The sequence below is a fragment of the Engystomops pustulosus genome, chromosome 11, assembly GCF_040894005.1.
Source record: "Engystomops pustulosus chromosome 11, aEngPut4.maternal, whole genome shotgun sequence".
NCBI lineage: Eukaryota > Metazoa > Chordata > Amphibia > Anura > Leptodactylidae > Engystomops > Engystomops pustulosus.
In genome coordinates, this window is record NC_092421.1 from 13,128,332 (window position 1) to 13,148,878 (window position 20,547).

The 20,547-nt window shown below is 45.9% G+C and overlaps 1 protein-coding gene across 1 annotated transcript in view; it reads left to right on the forward strand.

Moving 5' to 3' along the window:
* Positions 1-1,995: 1,995 nt before the first annotated feature.
* The window catches only part of RTKN2 (rhotekin 2), a 62,815-nt gene continuing 44,263 nt past the window's right edge, over positions 1,996-20,547 (forward strand). The window contains exons 1-3 of the mRNA XM_072130023.1: positions 1,996-2,170; positions 6,444-6,643; positions 9,979-10,037. Coding sequence (XP_071986124.1) covers positions 2,060-2,170; positions 6,444-6,643; positions 9,979-10,037 — 370 coding nt within the window. The 5' untranslated portion in view covers positions 1,996-2,059. The remainder of the gene's footprint in view (positions 2,171-6,443; positions 6,644-9,978; positions 10,038-20,547) is intronic.

Sequence of the window (20,547 nt, forward strand, 5' to 3'; positions counted from 1 at the left end):
TTGTCTACTTTACATTTTCATCATTTTTGAAACGTCTGGATAATTTATTTTGATGTCACGCGGCTTACAAATCGAATATTGATGTTCCATATTTTTTTAGAATTGACTATTTTGGGGATAAATACAGTTTTGAATGAAATTTTAAATATTTTACATTTAAAAATCTCTTATGTATCAACCCATTTTCAGATCTGCACCGCTCAAACTATCAGAAACAGCTTTAAGGGAGATTGTTAACCCCTTGAGATCTTCATAGTAATTAAATCAAAATGGGGGTGACCAAATTTTTTATTGTGTCGGTTAAACCTTCATTTAGCTCTAAAATTTACACATTTCCAAAAGAGAAAACCCCTCTTACAATTTGTTCTGCAATTTCTCCTGAGTGCAGCGACCCCCCCCCCCCCACACACACACACGTGGCCGTTACTTGTGTTATGGGGGCACAGCGAGGCGCAGAAGGGAAGGAGCACCCTGCAGCTGCCAGGATTTTAGTTTTCTCATTGGCCCCTTTTGCAGGCTATAAAATTTTTGCTTTTTCGTTATTGGGGTCATGTGACGGCATTTTTTTTGCGGGATGAGATGCTTTTTCCAGTTTTACCATTTTGGGGTCGGTATTTCCTATTGTTGAAGATTTGTGAAGGTTTTTTTTGAGGGCAGGAATAGAAAAGCATCAGTTCTGTACTGGATTTTTTACTTTTTTTTTGGTGTTCACCGTATAGCCTAATAATCATGTTATCTTTATTCTATGGGTCGATACGATTACGGGGATACCATACGTGAATATTTTTTCTTATGTTTTACTAAATTTGCCAAATAAAACGCTAATGTGGGGAAAAATCTATCATTTTTGCATCACCATCTTCCGAGTGGCAGAACATTTTTACTTTTTTGGCTACGGAGCTGGTTGATGGCTTATTTTTTGTGGCACATGATGTACTTTGGAACAGTATCGTTCTGGAGTACATATGTTTTTTTTTATCACTTTTTATTGCATTTTTAAATAGGTAAAAATCATAATTTTTGGTACATTTTAATTTTTTCTGCGAGCTTAAACGTGCGGGCTCAATAATTATTTACTTTTATTCTACGGATTGTTTCGGACCTGGTGATACTATATATGTGGGGTTTGTGTTATGATATCAACTTTTTTGTGCATTATATGTCTCTTTATATGTTATGGGAATTTTTACTCATTTATTTTTTATTGAATAACATTTTTTTTTACTTTTTCACTAATTCCACCATCGGACATGAACAAGCAATCATCTGATTGCTTGTTAATGATAATACTCTGCAATACTGATGTGGGGTTTAATGCTGTTTATGGAGACTCCATCATGGATCATAAAAGAACAGAAATGAAAATATTTAATATGAAGCCAGTGGAATATGGCAAAAACGCGACACACAGGGCACGTTCACACGTGGCGTTTTGTCCTGCGTTTTCATTGTGTTTGAAACGCATTACAACGTCTGACGAGAGGTGATTTGCCTAATTACATTACTGTTTACATTTGTTACCACAATGTTAACGCACACGTTAACATCGCGTTTACAATGCGTTTTGTAAACGGAAACGTTAACAGTAATGTAATTAGGAAAATCACCTCATCTCAGCTGTTGTAACACTTTTTAAAACGCAATGAAAACTCAACCAAAGCGCCCAAGCGTTGTGCGCCCACAACGCGACACAACGCATCGTGTGAATGCGCCCTAAAGGGAAAACAGATAAACAGGACACCTGCGCCTTTCATCTCACAATCCATCCCACAGGGCGAAACCATGTAAATGGAGGGGAGAGTTATTAGCCAGATTTAGTAAATAACTTTAGTGAATTATTCTTTGTGGAAGGTTACCGTTTCAAGATTTTAATAAATAGAGTACAGTCATATATTTGAGGGAATACTTGATGGTTTAAACGCAGTTCCTAAGGTGTGGCAGAATGGTACGGTCCAGCCGAGGGGAGGTGGCTGTAAATCTGCTTCGCTGTATCCAGGGAGCGTGACGTCACCGGTGTGGATCCTGTACGGCGGCTGCGCAGTACGGCGCCAAATTCAAAATGTTTCGCCGTGGAGAGCGGTACCGGGCCACCGTGTCCAAGTGCTCGGCGCTGGGGATGGAGATAAAACGGAAGAAGATCCGTGAGAGCGCCGTCTTCCCCTCTCAGGAAGTGAGTAGTGACTGCAATCTGTGTTATCTGTGACATGGGAGTGTCCGCTGGCTGGCTCCGAGCAGGAATGGGTTAATGTACAATGGGGTCAGACTGGCATTGTATGCAATGGGGGCTTTGTGTGAGGGAACCTCCTGTCTGTGGGGTCTGTTCTGTCACTTTCACCTGTGCACTAAAACAACAGCCTATTCAGGAAAGAAACGGGACATTTCTAAGGGCTCGTTCACATGGGGGCGTTTTTGAGGCCATTTTTGTGGCCATGTAAACCATTGATTTGTATAGGTCTGTTCACATGTCTGTATTTTCACAGATCTGTAGAAAGTTGAGGTCAATGGATCCACAAAAAAATAAAACTTACTGCACATGGGTGACTGGTGACTTCTGTATGCTGTATGTTTTTCTGAAATGTCGTTAGAGCAACCAGAAAACACAATAGAAAACTTTTTTTTTTGCGGATGTGGAAAAAAAGCAAAAAGTGGATGACATGTAGATGTTAAAATATGGATGTGGATACTATACGGATTGAGCACAGACATCACACGTCCCAGTGGATCTGCCCATCTGAATAAGCCCTATAATAATTCTTTATATAGCGCACACAGATTCCGCAGCGCTGCACAGAGCTTCCCAAATCGGTCCCTGTCCCCATGAGGCTCACAATCTAATCATCTTACCAGTATGTTTTTGGAGTGTGGGAGGAAACCGGAGGAAACCCACGCAAACACGGAGAGAACATACAAGCTCTTTGCAGATGTTGACCTGGGTGGGATTTGAAGCCAGGACCACAGCGCTGCAAGGCAGAAGTGCTACTCACTCAGCCACCGTGCCGCCCTAAGGGAAAGACATGAACCTACAATAAGAGGAGCGACGTGACCTGTATTCTGTGTGGAAACCAGATTCTCCTGTGTGAACATAGTCTGAGAGACCATAGCGTAGCACTCAAATATTAATGGGGACGGGGGTGTAGTCAGACAGCATTTTGTTTTCTTTGGTTTATCATGTCTTATCACTAACACAAAACAAGAACAGTACAACTGATATCGTACCCACACCTGAGGATACAGGCAGTCCCCGGGTTACATACAGGGTAGGTTCTGTAGTGGGTTTGTTCTTAAAGGACACCTGTCATCAGGTCTCTGTCACTATTTCTGTCACTACTACCTGTTGGAGCAGCTCACAAGTATCCCATCCCAGCCTTTATCTAGTTATTTCATACATTATTCATTGTAAAATCAACTATTTTTTATCATGTAAATGAGGCTGGTCACATGGTCAGAGGCAGTGGTGTCACCCCTGTTACCCCTCCCCTCTCCTCCCCCTGCTCATGTCTGTGTGTAATGTATAGTAAAGCATGGCTAGTGTGTGTGCTGCATCTGCTGACATGCTGCATCCTCCTAATACACAGGTGAGAGACACAGACATCAGCTACACATGAATCTGACATGTTCTGCTATAACATGGCTGCCTGGAGCTGCTGTATCTCTCCTATATACAGGCGGTCTCCTACTTAAGGACACCCGACTTACAGACAACCCATAGTTACAGACGGACCGCTCTGCCTACTGTGACCTCTGGTGAAGCTCTCTGGATGTTACTATAGTCCCAGACTGCAATGATCAGCTGTAAGGTGTCTGTAATGAAGATTTATTGATAATCCTTGGTCCCATTACAGCAAAAAATTTTAAACTCCAATTGTCACTGGGACAAAAAAAAAATTTGTCTAGAACTTCAATTATAAAATATACAGTTTCGACTTACATACAAATTCAACTTAAGAACAAACCTCCAGACCCTATCTTGTACGTAACCCGGGGACTGCCTGTACACACACACAGGCTGCAGGAGGCGTGGCCACCAGCACCAGCAAGCACATCATTATACAGCCTCACATCATTATACAGGCTGTCAGTCATGCACTGGGGGTGTGGCTGTTCCTCCCACTCATGAATAAGCTGGACAGCTTGAATATGCTAATGCTTCATTGGACATTTCACAGGTCATTTGCATACAGCTTTAGGACCTCATTGCTTAGGTTTATAGGCATGTAGAGGGACAATGAAGGGATAGAGGCAATGCTCTCTAATGGCAGTTTATGAAAATATATTTAGTTTAGGGGGGTTATTTTGCCTGACGGGTTCTCTTTAAAGGGAACCAGTCACCAGCCGCACGGCTGTTAAACCCCCAAACATACCTTATAGCAGTGATGGCTAACCTATGGCACTGGTGCCAGAGGTGGCACTCGGAGCCCTTTCTGTGGGCACTCAGGCCATCACCAGAGATGACTCCAGGTATCTTCCTGCAGTCCCAGACAGCCCAGGACTTGCTGTGCACAGAGCTATTTTAAAGTGACAGCTCTACCTGGGACTATTTCCTGCTTTATTGGTGTCCCCAGAGTGCTGGTATCAATGAAAACTGTGACAGAGAAGAGAGTAAAAATCACATTTAAATTTCTGTTTTGGCACTTTGCGATAAATAAGCGGGTCTTTGTTGTAGTTTGGGCACCCGGCATCTAAAAGGTTTGCCATCACTGCCTTATAGGGTGTAGTAAATGTTTCTCATGCCAGTCCTTATAATGATTGTGTGCCGGCCTCATGCTGAAATATCACAGGCAGCTAGCAGTCACGCTGGGGGGGTGCTAGCTGCCTGTGAATATAAGTTGATAATCATTATAAGGACATGCCTGCACAACATTTACTACACCCTATAAGGTATGTTTGGGGGTTTAACAGCCGTGTGGCTGCTGACAGGTTCCCTTTAAGCTTAATTTGTATGCAAATAGGAACAGGTATATTTTGTAAATGTAATTAGACAAAAATAGTTTATGTTCCTGTGACAATAGGATATTCAACATTTTGAGTTGTCATAGGAACAAGGATTAACAATGAAGCTTTGTTTACAGACGCCTTTCATAATTTATGTTGAGGATTGCAGCCTGGGACTATACCTCAGTAAATAACCAGCTTCTGCAGTGTGCAGAGAGTTCCGTCTGTGACTAGGGGTCGATTGTAAGTCGGGTGTCCTTGATTTGGGGACTGCCTGTGAAATACATTTTTATAAAAAAATTTTTATGCCTGCAATTTTATATCAAACCTTAAAGAGATTGAAGCAGATTTGATTGTTATCCTCTATCCGACCAGCAGTTGGACCCCCCCCCCCCCCCAAACGTTCAATAGTGGAGTGATGAAGGTTGATCTTGTGTCCTGCTGCTCCATTCGGTGGGAGTGCCAGAAACTGAGATTTGATCAGTATTTAATGCATCTGAATAACTAAATAATCCTATAAATTTATGGATTTGTTTCCTATAGCAGAGGATCAATAAAAATAAATTGAATGCAAATGATATCTGATAGAATACATGTTTATGGCTCTTCCTTTAGTCTTGTATAAGTTGTACTTTATGCACGTCATATGCAGAAGTAGGGTATGATGCGAGTCTCCTGCATGTTCAGCCGTCGCCTCTTTCTCGTGAACTGCAGGGTTTCATTATTACAATTGGTGGGGGTCCAAGTAGTCAGGGGATAACAATGAGCCCCTGCGGCTCTGTCCATAAAAACTGGAGCATGGACAGACCGCAGTGTAGCGGATTAGTCTCTGTGCACCTTTATAGATATGATACAAGTCCCTTCTTCCCTGTGGTGACGTCCTGTAATCATGATGACAGTGGGGAAGAAGGGACTCCTTACAGCATAGCACCTGCGGGTGGTTTAGTGTCCAAAATCGCCCTGGTCTAAAGACAACTTTCAATATGAACCAGGGATATACTGCTCCACCTTTACTGACAGGTAGGTTCAAAAGCATAGGGCAGTGATGGCAAACCTTTTAGAGACAGAGTGCCCAAACTACAACAAAGACCCGCTTATTTATGGCAAAGTGCCAACACAGAAATGTAATTTGTGATTTATACTCCCTTCTCTGTCACAGTTTTCATTGATACCAGCCCCTGAGGACACCAATAAAGCAGAAAATAGTCCCAGGTAGTGCTGTCACTTTAATATAGCTCTGTGCACAGCAAGTCCTGGGCTGTCTGGGACTGCAGGAAGATACCTGGAGTCATCTCTGGTGATGGCCTGGGTGCCCACAGAAAGGGCTCTGAGTGCCACCATAGGTTAGCCATCACTGGCATAGGGCACGGTGGGTGAATAGGACTGTGCCATGCATGGTAGGCGCCACGCCTATTTACAGTATGTGATGTTGTTTTTTGCTATTCTATAATTTTTTTGCTTATTGTAAGCCATTAAAACCCTTATTTTATGTGAATGTCCTCTTATTTTAGGACAGCTGCCTCCAGGAGAAGCTAGACTTTGAAGTGCGTATGCGTGATGGCATATGTAAGCTGCTGTCAGTGAGCACGCAGAAGGATCAAATACTGAACGCAGTGAAAAATCTGATGACCTGCAGTGCCCGCATCCAGATCTATACCAGGCAGCTGCACTCCCCACTGGAAGCCAGTAACACTGTGAGCTCGGGCAGGAGGTAGGTCCATGGAGGAGATTGCTGCCACACTGTGACATTACCATACACAACATTGTTATTCTGGCCGACCCTGGTCATGCAATTCTACCTCTAAGGCCTCATTTACACTGCCGCATGGGGGACTTATATACGTCCCCAATAGATGGCAATGGGCGCGCGGCGCCCTACTGGAGCGGTACGGTGCAGCACACATGCGGCACTGTACTGCTCCGTACCCCGTGAAAAAAAAAGGCCATGTCCTATCTTTTCATGGCATACGGCACCGTGCGCCATATGTTCCTATGGAGAGGGGCGGGGGTGAGCAGCGCTCACCTCCTCCTCTCCCCGCGCGCTGCCGTGTGCCCACCGTGCTACGGTACGACGGGCAACGGTAGTGTGAATCTTGCCTACTACTCGTGCAATTAGTAGCTTACATTATTGGGAATGAGTTGCAGGAATTTACACTTAAAGGGTTTATTTATTTATTTTTTTTACTAGTGACATCTATCCCCTTTTTTTTTTTTTTTACAACCTCGGGTTTGCAACTGCCCCATATGAATAAAGCAGTGGTATCCCTGCTTAAAGGGGTCCAACATTAATTAAAACATTGTATTGGTGGGCTTGGGTATACGTGCCTCCCTTAGCACTCCCGGTGTCTCACGCCGCCACAGTTGGGACAGGAGACGGGTTGGCGTGCCAGAGGCAGCGACAGAAGGTGGCACGGGACACCGGAGGCACGGAGGGAGGTAAGTATAGGTTGTTTTTTTTTTCACAGCCCACCAGTAAAGTTTTTATCAATGTCAGACAACCCCTTTAATCACCGCTCTATTCCATTCAGTTCAGTGGAACTACTAGGCAATGCATATCCCTTAGGCTGGCGCCACACGTAGCGCTTTGTCTGCGCTTGCAAACGCAAACAAAGTCGCGCCCACCGGGAACGAGCCGGTGTTTCGCGTTAAATTAACGCAAAACACCGGCGGCTCGTTCCCGATCGCAGGCGTTTCCATAGAAACGCCTATGCGATCGGGCCGAGGCCCGCCCCGGTGGGCGCGACTTTGTTTGCGTTTGCAAGCGCAGACAAAGTGCTACGTGTGGCGCCAGCCTTAGGCTATATTCACACTGCCGTTGCCCGCCCGTACCGTAGCGGGCAACGGCAGTGTACGGGGAGAGGAGGAGGAGGTGAGCGCAGCTCACCCCCGCCCCTCTCCATAGGAATTAATGGCGCACGGCGCCGTACTACGGATAAAGATAGGACAGGTCCTATCTTTTTCCGGGTACCGCTCCCGTAGGGTGCCGTGCGCCCATTGCTGCCTATGGGGGACGTATATCGGCCGTATATACGGCGGCTGTATATACGGCGGCTGTATATACGTCCCCCATACGTCAGTGGGAATATAGCCTTAGAAGCTTTGTATGACTCTAGTAATCTTCTTATATTTGGCCTCCTCCCTTCAAAATTGATTTTTATAAATTATGTTGACTGAAACTGAGGGGCTACCCCAGCCCTCTGTGATTTGGCTATACAGGCTGTTACACGGTCTCACCCGTGCTTCCTGATATAATCTCAGTGCTGAGGCAGAGACAGTGAGAGTTTAACAGCCTGTGAAGCTACGGCATAGAGGGGTTCTGGTAACACCCCTAGAAGCCGCTCAGACTAATTAGCATAATCGGCATTTGCATGATTTGCATAGTCTTATGCATAACAGATATAAGACTATTACCACAGTCACAGAGCCTGGATCTATGAGTAAGTGTCCCTGGTTTATCAGGATGGATTGTGATGGTAGATTTCCTTTAACATGTGCTGTAATATGATAATGTGGTTTCTTATTGCCATCTGCTGGTCATTTCATGTAACTACACATCAGGTCTAATATCATTAGGTTTGTAATTAAAAAATGCCCTTGTTGGGTGTTTTACAGCGGACATTTTTTTTTTTTTGTTCTATCACTTTTTTGTATTAGAATTTCAAATATTGAAAAGTAATTAGTTTTTCTTATATTGACTGCACATGTAGCTGAATGACCATTGAATTTAAAGGGGGTTTCCCATTTCGGCAAATTAATGTTATTGTTTGTATAATAAAAAGTTCTACAATTTTCCAATATACTTCCTATATCAATTCTTCACTGCTTTCTAGATCTCTGCTTGCTGTCATTCTATAGGAAGCTTATATGTTTATTTCTAGTGGACAGAAATCTGCCCATGGTCACACAGGTGCACGGCTCGTTATATCACACAGCTCTGATCACTCTCTATGATACTAATTAGCCGTGCACCTGTGTGACCATGGTCAGATTTCTGTCCACTAGAAGTAAACATATAAGCTTCCTATAGAATGACAGCAAGCGGAGATCTAGAAAGCAGTGAAGAATTGATACAGAAAGTATATTACAAAATTGTATAACCTTTTATTATACAAACAATAACATTAATTTATCGAAATGGGAATACCCCTTTAACTATGCAGCGATTCCTTATTGGAAAGCTGCCTGAATAGACAGAATTATGTTGCACGCACTTTAAAAGGTTATTCTCATTTTGTCAAATTGATATTTTTTGTATGATGAAAGGTTATAAAATGTTCCAATATACTTTCTGTATCAATTCCTCACAGTTTTCTAGATCTCTGCTTGCTGTCATTCTATGGAAAGCTTCTATGTTTACTTCTAGTGGACAGAAATCTGACTAACACTGAGGCGGAGTACAATGTAAACGCCAGACTGCTTGCAAAGCGGTCCGATGTATACATGAGGAGGCGGGATTGGGGATGGTGACTGACGCGTGGCAGTTACCACCGGCCTATGGAGCGAGCGCGGCGGTCCGGGGTTTACATTGTACTCTGCCGCAGTGTAAGATACCATTACTGGAGGTTTCCGATAACGCATCACTGCAAAATAAGCATGTTTGTGTGCATGAGGCTTTATTGTGCAGATTTTCTACATAGGGAATCTGCTTTTAGTACACGATGTGGGACCGTTATCAGCGCTTCTACACCAGTTTTCTCACGACTACGCCACCTCAACGCTAAGTGGCGCGAAAGGATGCAGCAGCCGACAGTGGCCGGCAAGGGGTGTTCCTGCTCCTGCCTGCACACTTTCTAAAAGCCTGTAAACATTCAATGCTAAATCTCATTAGTTTTGTCCGCCAGCGCCATGATGTATCCAGTGGGAGGGATCAGGGCTTTATCATACGCTCGTTATATCCCCCCCCCCCGCCTGTCCTGTAGCAATCAATGAAGCGCATACATGTGGTTGGTTGGTGTATATGTCTTCATGTATCCTGTATCATGCTTTTGTGTTATAATGTTATTTTCCCCTGTGATGTAACTTTGTTGTGTCTTCCCCCTTTTGTAGATCCTCAGATGCTGGATTGAAGGAACGCTTGGCCTGTCCTGGAAAACTTTCAATTACAGGTACCAGCATTTTAGAGAATTTGCTATACATCCACAAAGCTGTTATCTGCAGTTTAGCAATTTTTGCCGATTTTTGTTCCCTGTAGGGTGTGCACATATTGTCCTGTAGGTACCGTACTTATCCTGCCCATACATTCATTACAATGGAATCCATCACCAGAATAAAATAACTTGCAGGACTGGTTTTGGGTGTTTTTTTGGTGATGGCTCCATTCAGGTGTCTGTATTTATTCATTAAATTCATTGGTTATATGTTCCGGTGCAGGTTTCCATTTTTGCCTTACAGCTACAGTGGATGTAGCCGCTTTTATCTTTCACACTTAAGTGATCCATTGACTCTTTATTACCTCTACTGTTCAAGTCCAAAGTTATACATTAGCTCAAAGATAAAGAATCGACTGAACTTTATTTTCTGATAAGATTTGTTCCAAGGTGTTTGTGCAAAAGTTTTAAAATACTTTCATCTGCTCTGTCACTGTTAATGTAAGGCTGATATACCGACATAACTAGATTTAGTCCTGCATGGGCCAATTTAAGGCCCATCCTTTATGCTGAATTACTGTATATAACCCGTTAGGCTGCTACTCGTTCAGAGGACTAGTCTAAATGTTGCACCAGTCTCCTTTTAAAGCGAAAGCAAGTGTTTGTCAGAAACCTGTTTAACAGAGAAAACCCTGATCTGCTTGGTCCCTTAAATCTGACGTATGGTTCCAAACAAAGTATCTAACGGAATCTACAAATGTTGTGTATTATGTGCATATTTGCCACAAAGTAAATCTGCAGCATTAGGGTGGTGGCACACGTGGCGTTTTGAACCCGTTTTTAGTCATGCGTTTTCAGTCCGTTAAAAAACACGTTAGTTTTTGTCTGGATTTTCTCAGTTATATTAATTAAAAATGTACAAAAACGCATGCATTTTTTAACAGACTGAAAACGGGTTCAAAACGCCACATGTATCATCACATGTTTCACTAGCGTTGCGATCATAACACACCGCTGGAGGGGGCCTTGGCCCGATTGCATATGTGTTTCAAGGAAAACGCATACGATCTGTAACCAGACCGGGGTGTCTTGCATTGTTGACCAATCTCGTGCGTTTCGTTGGAAACATATGTGATCTGGCCACCGGTGCGTTAGTGTTGCGTTATGAAAGCAAGCGTGTGACCGCAGTCGTACAATGCCGGTGCTGAGCATATAATGTTTTTTCTAGCATGAAGCAGGATGAAAATGAGTAGTTTGCTGCTATTTTTTTAATCCGGTGTTTCCTGCTGGATACTGCTTATACCTCTGCCCGTCAGTAGAAGTATGGATGTGTCCAGCGGTTATTCTTCAAGGACATCTACCACCAGCATGAAAAACACATTCAAATGAGACTGAGGGGCTCTGGGCTCCATTAACACCTGTGAAACCTGGAGCCCCTCAGGCTCATTTGCATGTAGTCCTTCATCCTGTCCTTTAAAGGACATCTACCATCAGATTTACTGCATTACAAAGTTGCTTGCTCATTCTTTGATCTAGCGAATGGCAATGAATTTCTGATGTCCAGGAACAGCCGGGTTCATCTAAAAGAAAGTCTTAACAAAAATATGCAAATAAGCTGCCCCTACTCTGTGCGTTGCAGCCCTGTGCCGCCCGTCACTCACACAGACAGCCTATGGGTGCTGCTACGCATCGCATTCTTGGACCATTTTTGGACCCTTCTTAAAGGGACTGAAAACGCATGGGGTTTTTCACGGAGGTGTTTTTGTAAGCTTACCATGTGCTTGGCTGGTTTTAATTTGTTTCACAGCTGCCTACATTTCTAGAAATTAAGATCAACAGGTTCAAAGCAGCCAAACGCATACGTTTTTTTTAAACGGACTGAAAATGCATGCGTTTAAAACGGTCCAAGAACGCGACGTGTGGCAGCTCCCTATGACATCACGATAACGACAGGCAGGACCAGGCTGCAATGCACAGAGTGGGGGCGTACATAAATAACCAGAGGGTGGAGCCTCCGGCTCATCTGCATGTTTTTCTAAGTGTGTGTGTGTTTGTTTTCCCTAGATAAAAGAAAGTCAGGGCAGTATGCCATCAGTAGATTTAATGGTAGCTGTTTTTTATAATGTTTCTAAAAATGCAATGTGATCGTGGGGTGCCGTCTTCGCAGTCAGGGACCTAATGAAGAAACCACAAAATAAAATTCATAAAAATGTCCCAAAGGCCCCTAACACACATAAAACAATTTCCTAAAATGGGAAAAAAAAAAGTAAAAAAAAAAAACCAACAAAACACACGTTAAGTATCACGGCATCCCAAAGTGTCCAATCTTTAAAGATACGGAAAAATACGCTCAAATGTCCAAATCGACACTTTTTTTAACGCTTCGCATCACAAGTATTAAATGAAATGTGAATGTCCAGCTGGTAATTTTAGGTTTCCCTGAACTATACATGAATAACACAGGGACCTATGTGTGAATGCAGTCAGAGGAGGATATTGATCCAGCGTTATATGTGCCTGGTATTTCTTTATGGCTTTTATGGCGGAGTAGAACTTGATTACAGTATTTTTCGGGCTTTAAGGCGCACAAAAAATCCTTTGATGTTTTCAAAAATAAAAGGTGCGACTTATAGTTCAGTGCGCCTTATATATGAACCGTACTTACAGACAACAGCTGCCTTGAACTGTGCACAGGTCTGCCATCTGCTGGTCATTCATCCTTATAATCCGGTGCGCCTTATAATATATGAACCTAGGCTTTTTAGCAGACATTTATTGATGGTGCGCCTTATAGTCCAAAAAATACGGTATACACGTGTTCCTGTTTTGGGGCAGCAGATAGATGTTATTACAGCTATTGGGTTTCGGGCTCTAGCGATCCATTTTAGGGCACTGATGGGTAAAGAGTTGTAGAGTAAGAGTATATACAAGTATCTATAATCTGAGATATTTCATTCTTTTCATTAGCAATATATCAACTTGTACCCTGGGAGACGCGCTACATAATTACCTTATGTTTTGGCTGGAATGATTAAAGAACTGAGTATTTGGGGAAAGAAAAAAAAAGCCCCGAAAGCCGTGCTATTAGATCACTCCTAATTCTGGCAGCAGATTGCGTAGCGGTGGATACATTGGGGCAGGTTTTTCACACCTGTGATTTATCTGCAATAGACGTTCCAGTCTTTGCTGGCCATAAAATCACCAGATTGGAAAGAATTCACACCTTTTGCTAAATTCCGAGCAAGACCTGGGCTGCAATTTCTACTTTAATCTCTTCCATGTAATTTACTTTCCTGCAGTCAACAGGTGATGAAAATACTTTACGAGCTTTTAAATTGAATATATTTTTTTCATGTTGCACTTGTTCACTGAAATCTCCGGGGGGAAACCCTCGCCGCTAGGTTTTGAGTGTTTGTAGCTTGTGCTGCCAGCATTCGTGGGGTGGAGGAGCCCGGCCTGTAATCTTCTAGTCACTGGCACCAGGCGATGGAGTCTATTAGGCCTTGTGTGATTTATGGATACGAGGTTTGCAAAAGCATAAAAGGAAAGTGTTGGACTTCCATATCGCTCGTAATATTATGTGCACTCACCCACTGAACTAAGAGTTTTCAAAGAATCTTTTTGACTCTACATATTGGAGTTGTTCGGGTCTTTCATTAGAAATGACGTCACTTTTGGCTATTCACAGCCGCAGTTATAAATGGAGCCGAGCGGCAATACCAGAATACCCCAGTCACAGGTGGAGATGTTTCTCTTAGCAGTTTTATATTTATTTCCTGTATGCTAGTCCGATCCCACATTGCACAGGACTGGAGTTCTTGCATCATGTAGAAATTTGATGCCAGGACTCCCTGTCTGCCGGCCAAACTGCAGCACTGGTACTGCAAGAACTGTCACAATGTTGGTGCTGCAGTTTGGCCGGCAGACAGGGAGTCCTTGCAACATATATTTCTCCATGATGGAAAGACTTCAATCCTGTGTGGGATCGGACCAGCACACTGACTTTAGGAACAACTATAATGTTGGAGGGGCTTATTGTTTTATGCTTCAGAATTCCCAAATTGAGCACATTTGGCTTAGCAAGCACTTTAGAGTCTTTCAAGTGGGTTAAGGTGCGCTCACACGTAGCCCTGTGTTTATAAATGAAGCACTAGGGCAGTGATTTTCAACCTTTTTTGAGCCGCGGCACACTTTTTATACTTAGGAAATCCTGGGGCACACCACCAACCAAAATAGCACAAAATTACACAAAAACAGTCATAAAAGGCCTCCCTTTACTAATAAAAAACCCCTAGCGGCCTCCCTTTACTAATAAAAAAAAACCCGAGCGGCCTCCCTTTACTAATTAAGAGCCCCTAGCGGCCTCCCTTTACTAATAAAAAGTCCCTAGCTGCCTCCCTTTACTAATAAAAAGCCCCTAGCGGCCTCCCTTTACTAATAAAAAGCCCCTAGCGGCCTCCCTTTACTAATAAAAAGGCCCTAGCGGCCTCCCTTTACTAATAAAAAGTCCCTAGCTGCCTCCCTTTACTAATAAAAAGTCCCTAGCGGCCTCCCTTTACTAATAAAAAGTCCCTAGCTGCCTCCCTTTACTAATAAAAAGCCCCTAGCGGCCTCCCTTTACTAATAAAAAGTCCCTAGCTGCCTCCCTTTACTAATAAAAACCTCTAGCGGCCCCCCTTTACTAATTAAGAGACCCTAGAGGCCTCCGTTTACAAATTAAGAGCCCGTAGCGGCCTCTCTTTACTAGTTAAAAGGCCCTAGAGCCCCCCCTTTACTAATTAAAAGGCTCTAGAGGCCTCCCTTACTAATTAAAAGGCCCCAGAGGCCTCCCTTTTCTAATTAAAAGGCCCTAAAGGCCCCCTTTACTAATAAAAAGCCCCAGCCTACCTTTACTAATAAAAAACCCCTAGCGGCCTCCCTTTACTAATAAAAAAAACCCTAGCGACCTCCCTTTACTAATAAAAAACCCCTAGCGGCCTCCCTTTACTAATAAAAAGGCCCTAGCTGCCTCCCTTTACTAATAAAAAGGCCCTAGCTGCCTCCCTTTACTAATAAAAAGGCCCTAGCTGCCTCCCTTTACTAATAAAAAGGCCCTAGCTGCCTCCCTTTACTAATAAAAAGGCCCTAGCTGCCTCCCTTTACTAATAAAAAGGCCCTAGCTGCCTCCCTTTACTAATAAAAAGCCCCTAGCGGCCTCCCTTTACTAATAAAAAGGCCCTAGCTGCCTCCCTTTACTAATAAAAAGTCCCTAGCGGCCCCCCTTTACTAATTAAGAGACCCTAGAGGCCTCCGTTTACAAATTAAGAGCCCGTAGCGGCCTCTCTTTACTAGTTAAAAGGCCCTAGAGCCCCCCCTTTACTAATTAAAAGGCTCTAGAGGCCTCCCTTACTAATTAAAAGGCCCCAGAGGCCTCCCTTTTCTAATTAAAAGGCCCTAAAGGCCCCCTTTACTAATAAAAAGCCCCAGCCTACCTTTACTAATAAAAAACCCCTAGCGGCCTCCCTTTACTAATAAAAAACCCCTAGCGACCTCCCTTTACTAATAAAAAACCCCTAGCGGCCTCCCTTTACTAATAAAAAGGCCCTAGCTGCCTCCCTTTACTAATAAAAAGGCCCTAGCTGCCTCCCTTTACTAATAAAAAGGCCCTAGCTGCCTCCCTTTACTAATAAAAAGGCCCTAGCTGCCTCCCTTTACTAATAAAAAGGCCCTAGCTGCCTCCCTTTACTAATAAAAAGCCCCTAGCGGCCTCCCTTTACTAATAAAAAGGCCCTAGCTGCCTCCCTTTACTAATAAAAAGGCCCTAGCTGCCTCCCTTTACTAATAAAAAGGCCCTAGCTGCCTCCCTTTACTAATAAAAAGGCCCTAGCTGCCTCCCTTTACTAATAAAAAGGCCCTAGCTGCCTCCCTTTACTAATAAAAAGGCCCTAGCTGCCTCCCTTTACTAATAAAAAGGCCCTAGCTGCCTCCCTTTACTAATAAAAAGGCCCTAGCTGCCTCCCTTTACTAATAAAAAGGCCCTAGCTGCCTCCCTTTACTAATAAAAAACCCCTAGCGGCCTCCCTTTACTAATAAAAAGCCCCTAGCGGCCTCCCTTTACTAATAAAAAGGCCCTAGCTGCCTCCCTTTACTAATAAAAAGGCCCTAGCTGCCTCCCTTTACTAATAAAAAGGCCCTAGCTGCCTCCCTTTACTAATAAAAAGGCCCTAGCTGCCTCCCTTTACTAATAAAAAGGCCCTAGCTGCCTCCCTTTACTAATAAAAAGTCCCTAGCTGCCTCCCTTTACTAATAAAAAGCCCCTAGCGGCCTCCCTTTACTAATAAAAAGCCCCTAGCTGCCTCCCTATACTAATAAAAAGGCCCTAGCTGCCTCCCTTTACTAATAAAAAGGCCCTAGCTGCCTCCCTTTACTAATAAAAAGGCCCTAGCTGCCTCCCTTTACTAATAAAAAGGCCCTAGCTGCCTCCCTTTACTAATAAAAAGGCCCTAGCTGCCTCCCTTTACTAATAAAAAGCCCCTAGCGGCCTCCCTTTACTAATAAAAAGGCCCTAGCTGCCTCCCTTTACTAATAAAAAGGCCCTAGCTGCCTCCCTTTACTAATAAAAAGGCCCTAGCTGCCTCCCTTTACTAATAAAAAGGCCCTAGCGGCCTCCCTTTACTAATAAAAAGTCCCTAGCTGCCTCCCTTTACTAATAAAAAGCCCCTAGCGGCCTCCCTTTACTAATAAAAAGTCCCTAGCTGCCTCCCTTTACTAATAAAAACCTCTAGCGGCCCCCCTTTACTAATTAAGAGACCCTAGAGGCCTCCGTTTACAAATTAAGAGCCCGTAGCGGCCTCTCTTTACTAGTTAAAAGGCCCTAGAGCCCCCCCTTTACTAATTAAAAGGCTCTAGAGGCCTCCCTTACTAATTAAAAGGCTCTAGAGGCCTCCCTTACTAATTAAAAGGCCCCAGAGGCCTCCCTTTTCTAATTAAAAGGCCCTAAAGGCCCCCTTTACTAATAAAAAGCCCCAGCCTACCTTTACTAATAAAAAACCCCTAGCGGCCTCCCTTTACTAATAAAAAACCCCTAGCGACCTCCCTTTACTAATAAAAAACCCCTAGCGGCCTCCCTTTACTAATTAAAAGACCCGAGCGTCCTCCCTTTACTAATTAAGAGCCCCTAGCAGCCTCCCTTTACTAATTAAGAGACCCTAGCGACCTCCCTTTACTAATAAAAAGTCCCTAGCGGCCTCCCTTTACTAATTAAGAGCCCCTAGCAGCCTCCCTTTACTAATTAGGAGACCCTAGCGACCTCCCTTTACTAATAAAAAACCCCTAGCGGCCTCCCTTTACTAATTAAAAGACCCGAGCGTCCTCCCTTTACTAATTAAGAGCCCCTAGCGGCCTCCCTTTACTAATTAAGAGACCCTAGCGACCTCCCTTTACTAATAAAAAGTCCCTAGCTGCCTCACTTTACTAATAAAAACCTCTAGCGGCCTCCCTTTACTAATTAAGAGACCCTAGAGGCCTCCGTTTACAAATTAAGAGCCCGTAGCGGCCTCTCTTTACTAGTTAAAAGGCCCTAGAGCCCCCCCTTTACTAATTAAAAGGCCCTAGAGGCCTCCCTTACTAATTAAAAGGCCCCAGAGGCCTCCCTTTTCTAATTAAAAGGCCCTAAAGGCCCCCTTTACTAATAAAAAGCCCCAGCCTACAGAGGTCGCATTAACGCCTCACCAAGCGTCATAGACGCATGATGAGGCGCCATTACCCCCCAAAATAATTGCCATGCGTCAAAGTACGCATGGCAATTATTTCCTGTAGCGCGCAGGCTGAGGGGTTCGGCGCGCGCCGCAAAGGAGAGTAATATCAGTGGCGCGGTCGCAGCGCAGGGCCGCTCCGCTGGACAAGTGACGCCGTGATCCGTGTCAGCGGCGCGTTGCAGACACCCCCAGCGAGAGCGCAGACCCCGGGGGAGACATGCGGGTTCGTGGCTGCTGCTCCAGCTCTCCCTGCAGGCCTGTGTATCAGCGATTACGTAATTCTGGTAGGACCGGAGAGCAGGGCAATGTGAGAGCAAACCCACACTGTACTCACTGCACTCTATGTGTACTGTGTGTAGTGTGTATGCTGTATGTAGTGAGTGAGCCAGGTGCTGTGTGTGTGCTGTGTGTAGTGTAGTATGTGTGTAGTGTAGTGTAGTGTTCTGTGTGTAGTGTAGTGTGTGCGTGCTGTGTGTGTATGCTGTGTGTAGTGTGTGTATGTATGCTGTGTGTAGTGTGTGTATGTATGTATGTATGCTGTGTGTAGTGTGTGTATGTATGTATGCTGTATGTAGTGTGTGTGTAGTGTGCGTATGCTGTGTGTGTGCCGTGTGTAGTGCGTATGCTGTGTGTGTGCCGTGTGTAGTGTGCATGTCGAGTGTGCCGTGTGTAGTGTGTGGCAAGTGTGCCAGGTGCTGTGTGTGGCAAGTGTGCCAGGTGCTGTGTGTGGCGAGTGTGCCAGGGGCCAAGTGTGGCGTGTGTGTAGTGTGTGGCGTGTGTGTGCCAGGTGCCGTGTGTGGCGTGTGTGTGCCAGGGGCCAAGTGTGGCGTGTGTGTGCCAGGTGCCGTGTGTGGCAAGTGTGCCAGGTGCCGTGTGTGGCAAGTGTGCCAGGTGCCGTGTGTGGCGAGCGTGTGCCAGGGACCGTGTGTGGCGAGTGTGCTAGGTGCCGTGTGTGCCAGGGACCGTGTATGGCGAGTGTGCCAGGGACCGTGTATGGCGAGTGTGCCAGGGACCGTGTATGGCGAGTGTGCCAGGGGCCGTGTATGGCGAATGTGCTAGGTGCCGTGTGTGGCGTGTGTGTGACACGGGCCGTGTATGGCGAGTGTGCTAGGTGCCGTGTGTGGCGTGTGTGTGACACGGGCCGTGTATGGCGAATGTGCTAGGTGCCGTGTGTGGCGTGTGTGTGACACGGGCCGTGTATGGCGAGTGTGCTAGGTGCCGTGTGTGGCGTGTGTGTGACACGGGCCGTGTATGGCGAGTGTGCTAGGTGGCGTGTGTGTGCCAGGTGCTGTGTGTAGTGTGTGTGTGCCAGGGGCCGTGTATGGCGAGTGTGCTAGGTGGCGTGTGTGTGCCAGGTGCTGTGTGTAGTGTGTGTGTGCCAGGGGCCGTGTATGGCGGGTGTGCCAGGTGCTGTGTGTAGTGTGTGTGTGCCAGGGGCCGTGTATGGCGAGTGTGCTAGGTGGCGTGTGTGTGCCAGGTGCTGTGTGTAGTGTGTGTGTGCCAGGGGCCGTGTATGGCGAGTGTGCTAGGTGGCGTGTGTGTGCCAGGTGCTGTGTGTAGTGTGTGTGTGCCAGGGGCCGTGTATGGCGAGTGTGCTAGGTGGCGTGTGTGTGCCAGGTGCTGTGTGTAGTGTGTGTGTGCCAGGGGCCGTGTGTAGTGTGTGTGTGCCAGGGGCCGTGTGTAGTGTGTGTGTGCCAGGGGCCGTGTGTAGTGTGTGTGTGCCAGGGGCCGTGTATGGCGGGTGTGCCAGGTGCTGTGTGTAGTGTGTGTGTGCCAGGGGCCGTGTATGGCGAGTGTGCTAGGTGGCGTGTGTGTGCCAGGTGCTGTGTGTAGTGTGTGTGTGCCAGGGGCTGTGTATGGCGAGTGTGCTAGGTGCCGTGTGTAGTGTGTGTGTGCCAGGGGCCGTGTATGGCGAGTGTGCTAGGTGGCGTGTGTGTGCCAGGTGCTGTGTGTAGTGTGTGTGTGCCAGGGGCCGTGTATGGCGGGTGTGCCAGGTGCTGTGTGTAGTGTGTGTGTGCCAGGGGCCGTGTATGGCGAGTGTGCTAGGTGGCGTGTGTGTGCCAGGTGCTGTGTGTAGTGTGTGTGTGCCAGGGGCTGTGTATGGCGAGTGTGCTAGGTGCCGTGTGTAGTGTGTGTGGGCCAGGGGCCGTGTATGGCGAGTGTGCTAGGTGGCGTGTGTGTGCCAGGTGCTGTGTTTAGTGTGTGTGTGCCAGGTGCTGTGTTTAGTGTGTGTGTGCCAGGGGCCGTGTATGGCGGGTGTGCCAGGTGCTGTGTGTAGTGTGTGTGTGCCAGGGGCCGTGTATGGCGAGTGTGCTAGGTGGCGTGTGTGTGCCAGGTGCTGTGTGTAGTGTGTGTGTGCCAGGGGCCGTGTATGGCGAGTGTGCTAGGTGGCGTGTGTGTGCCAGGTGCTGTGTGTAGTGTGTGTGTGCCAGGGGCTGTGTATGGCGAGTGTGCTAGGTGCCGTGTGTAGTGTGTGTGTGCCAGGGGCCGTGTATGGCGAGTGTGCTAGGTGGCGTGTGTGTGCCAGGTGCTGTGTGTAGTGTGTGTGTGCCAGGGGCCGTGTATGGCGGGTGTGCCAGGTGCTGTGTGTAGTGTGTGTGTGCCAGGGGCCGTGTATGGCGAGTGTGCTAGGTGGCGTGTGTGTGCCAGGTGCTGTGTGTAGTGTGTGTGTGCCAGGGGCTGTGTATGGCGAGTGTGCTAGGTGGCGTGTGTGTGCCAGGTGCTGTGTTTAGTGTGTGTGTGCCAGGTGCTGTGTTTAGTGTGTGTGTGCCAGGGGCCGTGTATGGCGGGTG